The sequence below is a fragment of the Cynocephalus volans genome, chromosome 8, assembly GCF_027409185.1.
Source record: "Cynocephalus volans isolate mCynVol1 chromosome 8, mCynVol1.pri, whole genome shotgun sequence".
Taxonomy (NCBI): Eukaryota; Metazoa; Chordata; class Mammalia; order Dermoptera; family Cynocephalidae; genus Cynocephalus; species Cynocephalus volans.
The window spans coordinates 135,546,093-135,559,932 of NC_084467.1; the positions used below are offsets into that span (position 1 = coordinate 135,546,093).

The following is a 13,840-nucleotide window of genomic DNA, read 5'->3' on the forward strand; positions in this document are numbered from 1 at the left end:
GTAAACATAAACAAAATATGAAATAAAACAACCCAAGTCTTACAGTCTGGAAGCATGCCAAAACAGTAATTTCTGCATACCAAAGAGTCCCATCAAAATGGTAAAAGATCCCCAGAAAGTGACAGGCCAAGGGGCTGGGTCCCTTCCCTAGAGACACTGCATTTTTGTGATGAAACTTCAAAATCACTCACTATTAAAAATATTAGAAGCATGGAGATAGTTTAGCACCACTATTGATCCTGGAAATATTTTAGGAACCCAAAATGACTATACTGAATTTAATATCCTTTTCTCCAGTTTCTCTGCTGAGAAGGGAAGAAGGAAAAACCCAAAAGAAGGGCTCTTCCTGACCCCACAGAGCCCACTAACCTTGGAGGGCTTGAGTGGACATCATGAGGAATCCCCCAAAGTCCTGGAGCCCCAGAGACGTCCACCAGTCCACATCCAACCATGCAGTCCACATACCCATGTGTTGGGGACCTGCCACTCAATGTCTACCCTACTCAGAAATCACTTTGCTGCAGATCTCTCAGTAACTGGCAGGGAATCCCATTTCCCATCCTGTGTCCTAGATTTAAAGAAAACCTGTTGCAGAAAACAAGTTTAAATTCAAGAATGGTGGCTGCTTACCCTTCTTTCTCTGAAATAAACTCTTATGAGCAATAAAAAGCAGAAGGGCATAACCGTGGGTGAGTGTGCATTTCCCTGGCTCTCATTCAGCCTAGGGAGGGAGGCAGACTCAAGCTGAGGCACCCAGGCATCATCAGAGATACTTAAGAATAGCATACCAGTGGGAGAGGAAGCAAGGCTGTCTTCCTCCCAGATATGCCAGGTAGGGTCTGGGGATGGTGGGTTCCTATTGCATGATCCGTCATGGTCACTGGTCTCTAATTGATCCATGCAGCTTTAGAGGCTGGCTCTGGATCGAACAAAGGGAAGTGGGCAAAATCAACTGGGAACCTGGGAGATAGATGTATGTAGTCTAGAAACAGGGTCTCCAAACTCAGATTGGTTTGTTTCTGGCAACTTCCCCTTTCCAGAACCATTCATTGAGACCAGCTTATGACTCAGTGAGTAGAAGTTTTCTCTGGCCAGCTTTAATGGCCAAATTTGGAGGATTTTTCAACCTACTCTGGCTGGACCCTTGAGTGTTGAATCACTAAATTTCCTTCCTACCTGCTCTCTTTTGGAAACACTCAGAATTGACTTCTTCCTTCCTCCTCATCAACAAAGACAAAACTCCAAACCCTCTTTCAGCCTTCTCACACCTTTTCTGCCTAGAAGAAATCCTCTTATGGAAGCCTCCTTTACCAGTGAAGGGAAAGTAGCCCCACCCACCCCAAACATGCACACATGCATCTCACTTGCCTCCAACGTACTCGATCCATCCTTATGGTCTAACACAATTCGTTCTCTCTCTCACACACATTTCTTGAGGTTCAGCCCTTGGCCAGTATGGAACTGGGAGTAAAGCAGGGACCTTCAGTACAGGGGACCTCAATCTCTTAAGATCACTCAATTTTAGGACTGGGATGGGAGAGAGTGTCAAGGTCAAGTGCAAATTTGAGATTTAAAAGGATAGGATTGGGGTCGGGGGATTTCATGCTAATCCCAACCTTATGGGTAGGTTGGGATCAAGGTCTTACAAGGAAGAGCCCACCACCCAGTCTATAAGCACCATTGTGCCCACCTCATGGCCTGGAGACCTGGGTGTGCAGGACAAAGCAGGAGGGATGTTAAAATCACCTGGGCTGTTCTTGCCCAAAGCTGTAGGTCACTGACCCTGTCCTCTCACTGGCTCTGATCATAGAGCGGAAACCACGGAGACATGAGACTGCCCCAAACAAAAATGATGTAGGCAAAATGCTCAGTAAGGTCCAGGGGTGCTCTCCACACCATTCCTACTAAGTGTTCAGTCAGGCCCTGTAGGTGAGACTAGAGGAGCTTATGTACATGCACCTGGGAGTCTAGCTGAGCGTACCATGAGCAGTCCTCACCTAACCAGCCTGGCCCACCCTCAGAAACGAACACCCAGGGGCCAGCAGCTCTTTGGTTACACAGATTCTCATACTGATGGCATGGATGAGAAGGGGTGAGCCTTGCCACACAATATGCCTGCAGGTGGGTGGCCTGATTGAACCGTCGGCGCTTCCACACCCAGCGGCACCTTTTTTCCACATCTTCATTTTGGAGCCCAGAACAATGGCCTAGGCTGCTCCTGCTAGATCTGTTAATGCCAATGTGAAGTTTCCAACTAAATACTAATAAAATAATTACAAAAAAAGACACATTGCACTGTGCAGTCAAATTGCGTGAATAACACACACCTGCTGCCAGAAGCTGCGAGTGCCTTGGGACCTGCCCAGTGCCAAGGACTTGTTCAGTGGAGAGCCTGCCCAGTACTTTTCTAACCCTGTGTTATTTAGTTCAAGTGGGAAATTACCAACACACACACACACACGCGCGCGCGCTTTCTTAACACATGGCCCTCAAAAAAGTGAGGGAATCTTAACTCCTTAGCGACGTGGACAGTTCTCTTTCCAGAGAGCTCTACATCGAGATTCTCAAAGATGGGATATATAGACGTATGTACTCCAAGGGGCAGACCCACACAGGGCGTGGCCTCACTGTGGGCACAGAGATCCATATCAGTACAGAATTCACTAAATAGGGTGTTGGAGCAGCAAGTGTATAGTACTGGAGGTGGAGGGGACCAGCCAGCAAGGACGCCCCTGTCTCTCTGAGGGGCAGAGCACCAAGGGCTTGGACCCAGGGACTTCTCATCCTGCTGCTCTCTCTACCATCGCCAAGGAAGGAGGAGGCTGGCTCCATACCTGTTGTGGGAAGTTCTATCTGCAGAGACCTGAGTAGACTCAGACTCTTCTCCGAGAAGAATTCTGAAGCCTGTCTGGATGTGGAGCAGAGGCAGGGTTCACTCTTCAGGCAGAAGTTATTGAGATGAATAGGTGGCCCAGGCTTAGCCCCAGGCCCTGATGCAGGCTATGGGAATTGGTATATCACTGGGGTGTGTAAGGCTTAAGACACCCACACTCCCCAAAAGGATTTGGTGACATACAGGGTCCTGCCCACAAACTGAACTGAGGCTACACAGTTTTAGAAAGGTTCAAACATAACGTCAGAAGGATCATGGCCCAAATATCAGGAGGTTGGGGTGAGAGAGGGCTGCTGGGAGTCATTTTTAGAACAGGTGTCTCTGAGCAGCTGGCTGGAAAACAACAGAAATGAAAACAAGGAACATTTCCTGGATGTCTTCACTCTGCTCCAGGGACTGGGGCCGCAGGAGGCCAAGAGCCCTGTGCCACTTCCCTGAATTCCTTTTTCTGGGTAGATAACAACCACTAAAAAGGGATGTCGCCTGGCAGGGACCCCTACCATCTTGCCAGGGAATGGAGAGAGGGAAGAGGGCTAAAAGCTGAAACGCCGCTAACCCACCCATCTGATCCACAGTAACTATTCCTTCCAGTGGCTCCACCTACCACTCTGTGCAGACTGGCCACTGGGCCTCCCTCCACTGTTCCCAATAAGCCCTGTTATCCCTCTTGCTAATATTGCACTTTTCCTGTCTCTCAGATTGTTTTCATTTTCGCTTGAGAATGCAAAGTATTCTGAGGGGATAGGGGAGGTGAGTAACCTTAAAGAAATAATATATTAGTTAAATACAAAGACAGGAAAAATAGGGGTTATTTTTTTTCCCCTTAAAAACAAAAACTACCAAACCAAGGTCTAAACTTAAAAAGTTCTCTGCCTACTCTGCAAATACTAGTAATGGGAAAATAATGCTTGACCGAAATTGCCTTGTCTTTTTTCCTTAGATGATAAAAGTAGTAACATGCCTTGCTGAGGAAAGCGATGGATATAAATGCCAGTAAAATATGCTGCTCTAACATCTGAAAGTGATTAAAATGATTCTATATGATGCCTTCGTCAAGATGGAGAATCAAAAAGGAAGAAAGAAAAACCTTTGGGGCCAGGTTGTCTCTAGCAAGACAGAGCCCAGCCACAGCCCCAAGCGTAGGGCACACCCTAGGGTATAAGGCACAGCTGCTGCTCAGGGCTGCCCCCTTGCAGCTCTCTCTTGCAGCCCTCAGGGTCCCAGGGCCTTGGAATGGCATGGAGGAGCAAGGCAACACAGCCAGGCCTGCTGTTTCAAGGAGGGATGAGTCGGGAGAGAGATGAAGACATTTTCCCCCTTCTAGTAAAAGAAAAAGGTCTTTACACTGAAAGAAAAACCAGGCACTCAATGATGCATCTTCAGGCATTATATAAACCTCAATAGTGACCTCAGGAAGGCTCATTATGATTAATGTTGCAGTATACAGCAATACAAAGTCATTTCACGTTTTTGGTTGCAACTAATGGAAAACTAGGTTTGGACACTGCTGAGATTTCATTTTTCTTATTTTTGCTTCATAGTCAATTATCTTTCAAAAAAATTAAAAATGAGAAAAAAATCTTTTTTTACTCACATATTTACCATTTCTAGTGCTCTTCATTCCAGTGTGTAAATTAGGGTTCAGCAAATTTTTTTTTGTAAAGAGCCAAAAAAATTACTTTCAGCTTTGCAGGCCATATGATCTATGTTGCAATTATTCAACTGTTATAGCACAAAACAGCCATAGAGAATGGCTGTGTTCCAATAAAACTTTATTTACAAAATTAGGTGGATTAAATTTTTTCTGTCACCCTCCCCCCTCTTTTATAAACTTCAGTTATACACGTGGTAGGTCATTCAAGGTTGTTCCACATAGCCTACTGATACACACTTTCCGTCTTTGTTGTCTGTGTTTCATTTTGGATCGTTTTTATTACCATGTCTCCAAGTGTAACAGTCTAAGAAAAGACTCTGTCCCATTCAGTGTATTTTTCATCTCAGATATTGTATTTTTTATCTCTGTAGGTGTGATTTGGGTCTTCTTTATATCTTCCTTTGTTCTCCACATTGTAGTCATGTTTTCTTCTCTACTAACAGCTGTTTTAACACTCTTGTCTTGTAATTCTACCATATATATCACTTCTGAATGCTATCATCTGTGTCATTTCTGACTGTTTATATTGATTGATTTTTCTTCTGATTACAGGTCATATTTTTCTGCTTCTTTGTGTATCTGTTAATTTTTTATTGAATGCCAGATTCTGTGAATTTTACGTTGTTGGCTGGATTTCTTTCCCTCCCTCCCTGCCTACTTCTTTGCTTTCTGTCTTTATAGGGGGGTGGAATGAAATTAAATTTCCCAAAATTGGATTGATTCTTTCAGTGTTTCTTTTAGGTTTCATTAGGCTGGTCTAGAAAGATTCTAGTCTAAGTCTGATTTGGCCTATTTAGGTGACACCCTTCTGAGGTTACTGATGGGACTTGATGTTGCATGTGTTAGGATGTCTTTTCACTATGGCTGGAGGGAACACAAGCTATTTTGCCCCAATATAAGCTCTAATGATTGTTCTGCCTACTCCTTTCAGGTAGTTTTTTCCTGGCCTTGGTATTTTTCTCACACATGTGGGCCAAATCACTACTCAGTCTAAGACTCAAGGAGACTTCTCTGCAAATTCCCAGCTTCCTCTGTCTCTCTGGCTGCCTCCCCTCTAGTACTTTATGCCCACAAATTCCAGACATCCAGCCTCCGTGAACTGTGAACTCTGTCCTCTCAGCTCAGCAAGACCTCCAGGCTCAGTTTGGATTCCTCCTTCTTATACTGTAGCCGGAAAATTCTTTCCAGACAGTGAGCTAAGGCACTGATAGTTTGTTTACCTTATCTCAGGGGTCACTGTCCTGCGATGCCTGTTATTCAATGTTTAAAGCTGTTGTTTCATATGTTTTTGTCCAGTTCTCTAGTTTAAGACGGGAGAGTAAGTATCTCTGTTGAACAGCATCATGGCTGAAAGCAGAAATTTTGCTGCTCTTGTAAATTTTCGGTCATGTGTCCCTGCTTTCATATAGTTATACCTTCTAAAATCTAAGCTTATGTAAGACTTCCTATAAAATCACATATTTTTAGTGGAAATCACCATCTTTTTCTCTCTAATGGGCATTATTAATAGTTTTATGATCAGAATTTCACTTTGTAGAACACCCTGTCAAATCCTCCTTGAATGTAACTTATCACAAATATATGGAATATATAAGACATGCTACTGTGCTGGACACTAAAGATGCAGTGAAGAATACAGTAGTAGAGCACACCTGTTTCTTCTCTGAGTTTTTTGAAATCTGTGTTTTTAAGATCTAGAGCAGTCCTGTTAAAAATGTAGTCAGTATACTGGTGCCAGTCTGTGAAGTATTTGCAATGATGGACAACACAATAAGGAGCTTGTGCTAGAATGTTCAGTTATATTGCTGAGCACATTGTTTAGCTCACCTGATTTTTTTCCTTTTTTATTAGTATATTCATTATTACAAATTGTAATTATTCTTTATACATACCCCTTACCCAACCAATCATTCCCCAAACCCTCTTGCTCCCCCTCCCCCCCTTCTCCCTTCTCATCTCTAGTATCCTTAGGTTCGTTCTCTCTTTCTGAAAGTTCAACATATTATTGTGGTCTTTTCTTTCTTTCTTTCTGTCTGTCTATCTTTCTTTCCTTCTTTCTTAGCACCCACTTATGACTGAGGACATGCGGTATTTCTCTTTCCGTATCTGCCTTATTTCACTTAATATAATCTTCAGGCTCATCCATGTTGCTGCAAATGGCAGAATTTCATTCTTTTTAATTGCATGGTGTATATATACCACATTCTCCTTATCCAGTTGTCTATTGTAAATAGAGCTGCAGTGAACATGGGAGTTCAGGGTATCCCTTAGATATGATGATTTCCATTGCTTTGGATATATACCCAGCAGTGGGATTGCTGGATCATATGGAAGTTCTATCTGTAATTGTTTTAGAAACTTATGTACTGTTTTCCACAATGGCTCTACCAATTTACAGTACTAGTAACAGTATAGAAGAGTTTCCCTTTCCCTGCATCATCACCAGCATTTGTTATTCTTGGTCTTTTTAGTAATGGCCAATCTAACTGGTCACCTGATTTTTTTTAAGCAAGACTTTCTTTGCTTAGATGCCAGCAAAAGCTCCTGTCATTGTAGGCAGGTAATAAACAGTTCATAGATCAGCTCCTCTGAGTAGCACTGGTCTAGAGTACACAACTAAGGATGCCTACCAACCCCCTTCCTTGACTATTAAGGAGCCCTTGGGCACTGGAGTTTTAGCAATTTCATTTCATTTAAAGAGTTATTTCTTCTTAGTTAAAACTGATTCCTAATGCATTTATTTTATAGTTAACTGGTTTTGGGAACTTCTTAGCAACCACAGTCTTGGACAGTTTTGTTTTTACACTGGCACAGACTTGAAATCGGAACCGCTTTGGCAATAGAGAACACTTGCTCAGTGCTGGAAGGAAAATAGGGGAGCATGGGTTCTTCTCTGAGATTTGAATTATATCCAATTTATTTTATGATGTTCCTAGAAAGCAGTCTTCATTTCCTTGTTTATAAGTGTATTTTCCCCTCTCTTGCTTTTATCCTGACAAGAATTTATTTTATCTCAGTGCATGATTCCCCATCCCCATTTCTGAAATTTCCATTTGTTGACAGGTTTCTGCATTTCATTCTCTCTGATTTGCCATTGGTTATGGTTAGCACCTTGCAGGAAATGATTGTAACACATTAGAACAATAGTAAAGAACAAGAATGGGAGAGACAAATCAGTGAGTATGAGAACCCCTTGAAAAGACTTCTATTTTCTTTCTTTTTCAGTCAAAAGCTCTCCAGGGAGCCTAAAGAGGGAAGACTTTTCTAGTAGCCGTGCCATTATAGTGTTTAAAGACAAGAGTCAAGAAGCCATGGACCAACTCTCTTTGTTTTTCTCCTCCAAGCACCAGATTTCTCAGAAGTTGTACATTCCTCGAAGTACAGCCACTGCTGCCTTAGGAGCTGCCGCACGGTTAGCTACATCCAGGAGCCTCCTACACTGGTATACCAGTGTGAGAAGGATGGAAGCGTGAGGGAGGGTGGGAGGGAGTAAAACATAAACCAGCTGCCTAGGGCTTGGTGATCTCCCAGGCCCAAAAAAGAAGCTACTGAAGCAAAATAGTATTTTGTTAGTTGATGCTTCTGTCTTTCTGTGTGACTGTATATTAGCTTTATTACACTAACAGTAAAGTTTGTGTAAGTATTGATATTTAATGTTAATTTTCATTTTTATTGATTTTATTTTATTCTGTATGGTTTTGTTCACCTTTGTTTTAAATGTAGTTTAAAGTTTGTGTTTTTTGTGTTTCTGTAAATGTTTCTCTTGTACAAAGCATGACTGATAAATGAAAATTGAAAAACTAATGTTTTGTGATCCATATTTAGCAAGACAAAAATATTCCCACATCCCTATCTCCAGAAAAAGGATGTCTGGATTTTAAGGTTCCTGCTTTCTATCTAATTGATATTCTTTATATCATAGAGCATCATTATTTATTTGAAATACTAAAATCAGTAAGAAAATTCATACTTTAAAGCTTTGGTTATATAAACACTTTTACATTTTAAAAAGTTGAATTATCTTCAGTGTAGGCAATTTCTGAAACATAGTGAGCCATCACTGTAGTTATCACAGTTCCCAGGAGCCTTGATGTAGCAGTAGTTCAATGGTTGTATTGTTTCAGCATTTACATCACATGATATTCTCTGAAATCAATCTGTGTGAAATATTATGACATTCTGTTGAGCTCGTAATATAAATCATCAAGAGAAAGGAAAGACTGAAAGAGATTTTAGAATGTGAGTGATACTAATTTCCTTGTGCTAAAGTACCAGACTTATCCCCCAAATTTTTAAGCGATATCATTATTTTACCCATGGAATTAACCCCCCATAACTTTACTTCTCTTCTCTTAGAAGTAAAGTCAGGGAAAGAGGTGTAAGTTGCCGACATGCTGCATGTAACTAGGTTCTCACATTTCTAGCTGCTCTTCTAAGGCCTCCTGTTTGGCATTAAATAGCAGAGCTGGTCCCCTAACTCCGCTCTCTTTCTCTCTCTACAATAAGGAATTTCTCTTCTTTGCTTCTCAACTACTTAATCAGCAAAATATCAACTAAGGAAAGGAGGAGGGTGGGAGTATATAGAAGTACATTTAAAGTATTACTGGCTGAAGCTTCTTTGAATTAAGTAATCATGAAGCAAAGTTAAATGCAATGTCTTTAAATACTGATAGTTTTTAGTTTAAAAACCTTAGAGAAAACATGTTTAATGTAAAAAAAAAATAATAATTAAAAATCCAGATTCACCTTCAATTCCAGTATACCTATAAGAATGATGATATACTAATTGACAATTAAAAATAAATAGTAATCTGGAAACATCACTGATAGTTGATCCAACAGATAGAACAGGTTCCCATTTGGGCTTTTGTGATTTTTACATCAGACATCTTTACTGGAGAAGACAGATGGAGAGTTATGTAGAGGACAATGAGCAGTTAAATATCATATGACAGTTAAATATTGTGCATGACACTCAACTGATATGAACTGATGAATCTCTGTTTTTCATGTAAGTTTAGATAATTATCCATAATTTGTTTCTTAATTAGAAAATTCATTTTGAAATGATGCCTCTTAGAATTCTTGCTTTAAAGAAGAAACAAAGTTTAATATACTTCATTTCTCCAGATGAGCAAAATTACTGGGTTTGGGGCAAGGTGAATCTGGTAGAGGCAATATGTCATAAGTGGTAGGCCTGATGGAAGTAGTACACATCTAATTGGCTGAACTATAACCCTCTCTACAATAGCGCCCAACTACCAGGAGGAACTCTGCCAAAGCTGGGTAGCCTTTCGGTAAGTTTGACAGTTGGTTTTCTAACCTGACAGGGACTAGTTTTATACCTTGCAAATTAGATGGAATTATGAAATAACTGTGATAATAAACTTTTTTCAGAATCCCATTCATTTGCAAATGGCCAGATAATCATTTAGACAGAGCTATCTCAAATTGACGAGTGTCAACACACTTTGAAAGAAACCTGTTTAGTAATTAATAGTTAACATCTTATTTAAATTAGTGACAAATGAACCGTTGAGAGGCTTGTATATTTTGACTACTTGGCTTTGACTAGGACAGCCAATCTGCCAATCTGTGTAAACCTACCTTCTTCCAAAAAGGTGGGCTTTGTTTGGTGGTTAACTAAAATGTTAGCCCAAAGTATCAGACAACCTTAATAGGTCATTTGAAAATGAGTTAATAGGTTTCTGTATATGAACACGATCAGCAATAAGAAATGTAAAAAATATATGTAGATGCTCTGTGGCTTAGGGTTAAATTAATTACATTTTACTGCAAAAAGATGGGTTGTCATCTATACTTTGAACAGCACTCCCCAACATTTTTGGTGTTAAGCTATTAGTAGTAATGGAGGTCCCCAAGAAATGGGAAGTGGGAGCCTGAGATGTGTGAGAATGAACGGGGGTGAGAACATACAGGAAAATCCTGGTGCTAAACTCATTAGGGACAGGAGTGGCTTTACTAATAGCCGCCCATTTTCAACTCAGTGGCTTATAGCCAGTACTACCCCTCTCCCATCCAAAAGTACCCCCTGGGATATCAAAAGCGGTCATTTCAGCAGCATTCTTTTCCCTCTAACCTTCACACATTTCAGATGCCAGATGTCCATTTCAAGGCATGGGAATAACTAGAGGCTTCTAGTTATTCTAGTTATAATTAGTAGTTATAACTATTGAACAGACTTTGAACAGCACCTGTTCAAAGTGTAGATGACAACCCATCTTTTTGCAGTAAAATGCAATTAATTTAACCCTAAGCCACAAAGCATCTACATATCTTTTGTACATTTCTTTCTTATTGCTGATCCTGTTCATACACAGAAACATTCAGCCTATGTCCAACCTAAAGACAGAATTATAGAATTTTGATCTAGAAGGGACCTTAGAGAGATGAGAAAATTTGAAGCCTAGAAAAACTGACTTGCTTATGGTCACACAACTTGGATTTCCATATCTGCTGACTACTATCTCAGTACCTTTTTCACAGGAAAATACTGCAATTCCATCTTGTGTACTTTGAATAATTTCATGCCAGAAGACAGATTTGGTAGGTGAGTCCAAAAGAATGGTGGTTCTCATAACTAAACAAACCCTTTATGTTGGTGGAGGAGAGTGACTGATTTACTAAGATCTCATATTTTTGAATGTGGATATCTTAAGTAACGGTAGGCCATGGTTCAATTCAGCATCTTACAAATACTTCTGAAGCTTCCTATTAACATTTATACTATATAGCAAGGCTTTTCTAGCAAATTTTTGATAACTTTTCAGAATTAATCTCATATATACTGTGCCATGGACAGCACTCATTATATGCCCTATTCACACCATCACCATGACATTGAAAATATTTCATTTCCTGTAGCCCATGCACCTTTTCCAAGATGCCAACCAAGGTGCATAGCTATATGAACTAAATCTGTCTATGTAACTTGAATTTAGCCCCATTCCTAGCAGGTGTCCTTTATCTCATTTACTCAGCAGTCAACCTAGCAAATTTTTGGTATCATTGGCTTACTGGAACCAGAATTCTTTAAAAAATGCTATTTTAACCATGTAGACAGAAAATGTTTTAACTGCTCAGTCAAGGACTTTTCTAATATTTAGTATCATAATGGACTTGTGTGCCCCTTTTCCATGTGAAATTGAGGGACCACACCTCAAAACAGTATTGATTCATAGTTAAATTTTCTTGGTTATAAGCATAGTTTTCAGGAAATGCTTTTAGCTTTCTATATGATGTAAACTTTATGTTTCTGTTAAAATTAAAATTTTTAATTTGTGGAAAATGATTTTTAGTAACAATGTTCACCTTATTACTTCTTGGTATAATTTAGATAAATAATTATGAGGAAACCAAATTTATGTTTATCACTGCTCTGTAAACTTTGTTACAGAACTAGTGGGAATTTATTGGGATCAAGGAATGGTGATTAGCTTAATCTTTGGTGTTTGTAACAGTATTTTGTATGATTTAAATATTTATAAAGTTGGGATTTGTTTTGTCAAACTGTTTCTTTGTAATTAGTTTTTGCTGTGTTGAGTCTATAAGAATGAAAATTTCACTAAATATGTGACCCAAAGAACTTAGTAGACTAAAATGCAAGACTTGTGTAGTTGGAAAACAGATCTGACACTCTTCTTGACTAAAATATTTGTCTTCATTTTTGGCATGACCTCTTTATTTTTAAAGCACTTTGGCTTTTGTAAAACCTTTGCTATGTTATAGATAATTTTATTCCATGATATTAGAAATTCATTCATGTTGGAGCCACTTCTTAAGTACCTGAAAGCTGGATTTCAAAGACTTGTTTTCTTTCTCTTGTTTACAGCAACCAGTCAAACCCTTCTAACAATTATCATCGCCATTCTTAAATTCTCTTTTGAGACTGTTCCACCCACCAGATACCAAACTTAACCCCATCTTGCAGCTGTAATTAAGCTTTCTTTCAGCCACCTCCTTGATTTCTTGGCTCCACATTCAGAGCCTTTGATGCATTCCAGCTCTTCTGCCTAGAGCAGATTATTTCCAGCTGGTTCTCAAATTCTCATTTCTTGCTAGAAGAAAGGCTCCCTGACCAAAGCATTTGTTACTGCAGTGTTTTTGCTCTGATGGGAAATCTCTTCTGATACTATATATATGAAAACACCTTTCAGCTGAATAAGACTCTGTGTGTACTATTTCAGGATACTGACTATTAGGTAAAGAATAGCCCCACAGGATTTTCCGTATTTCTTCTTCATGACATCTTCTTCCCAATGGATAACTGTCCTCCCCTTTGCATAGCAGGATGAAACTGAAACAAACATACATGATATGGGCCAGAGCCAAAAGCTTATATTTTCTGAATTTTAAAAGTAGTAGTAACATTGCTTTACTGTCCTGGAGTAGGACAGTTAAATTGAGTGTAAGGTGGAACATTTGGCTATAATTAAGCAATAACATCCTTTTTCACATCTCATATTTTAGGTAGTGGAACATCAGTTTATGATTAGGTAGACAAAATGTGTTTTGCAATCTTTTAGTCAATTGATGCCAATATATCCTTGCTAAACTTTTTAGATTTCAGAAATATAACTCTACCAAAAATTTTGGAGGTCTTTATCTAGTTTCTTCTTAGAATTGTCCAATGTTCGTCTTACCCAATTCATGAGGCTCAGCAAGGTTGCCTTAAAAACATAAGAGAAAAATGGCAAACTTACAATAAACACCAAATCAATTGTAGCAAATATTATGTAATTAATTATCAGTAAATCTGCACCCTGTACTGGCTTTGCTTTGTGTCTTTTCAGATTTACAGAGTCATTCAAAATATGGTAGAAATCAATTTGTGATATGAAATCTAGCTTTTGATAGCCAAGCTAAAGAGGAAGTCCTATGGTGTTTTTGTCAAGTATCTCAGCTAAGCTGAAAGTAATTATCAACTCTACTTGTCCTTGTACCAGGTCATAAGCATAGATACTCACAAAACATAGCTTTAGTAAACACCATTTGCTTGAACAATTTGATAGAACCATCTGTTTGACATGAGTGGTGTCTTTAAGAATTTCCAAGTTTCTATATGCTATGGACCAGTGATCCCTAACCTTTATGGACTGGTAACTTTTATTTTAAGTAAGTGTTAAACATTGAGGACTGTCTCCCCAGAAGGTGCACATTCATACAAAATTGTACCCTAATTTCTACCCTAGATTTTTTGAACAGGAAAAATTCAGAAAAATTGCTCTCCTGTGCCAGTCCCCCACATTTCTCACTACTATCTGCCAGTTCCC

At 39.5% G+C, this 13,840-nt stretch overlaps 1 protein-coding gene across 2 annotated transcripts in view; it reads left to right on the forward strand.

Moving 5' to 3' along the window:
* TDRD5 (tudor domain containing 5) overlaps nt 1-8,020 on the forward strand; it is a 107,900-nt gene extending 99,880 nt beyond the window's left edge. For both annotated transcript variants that reach the window (XM_063106407.1, XM_063106408.1), the window contains one exon: nt 7,773-8,020. In XM_063106407.1, the coding sequence (XP_062962477.1) occupies nt 7,773-8,020 (248 nt within the window). The remainder of the gene's footprint in view (nt 1-7,772) is intronic.
* Nucleotides 8,021-13,840: the final 5,820 nt, after the last annotated feature.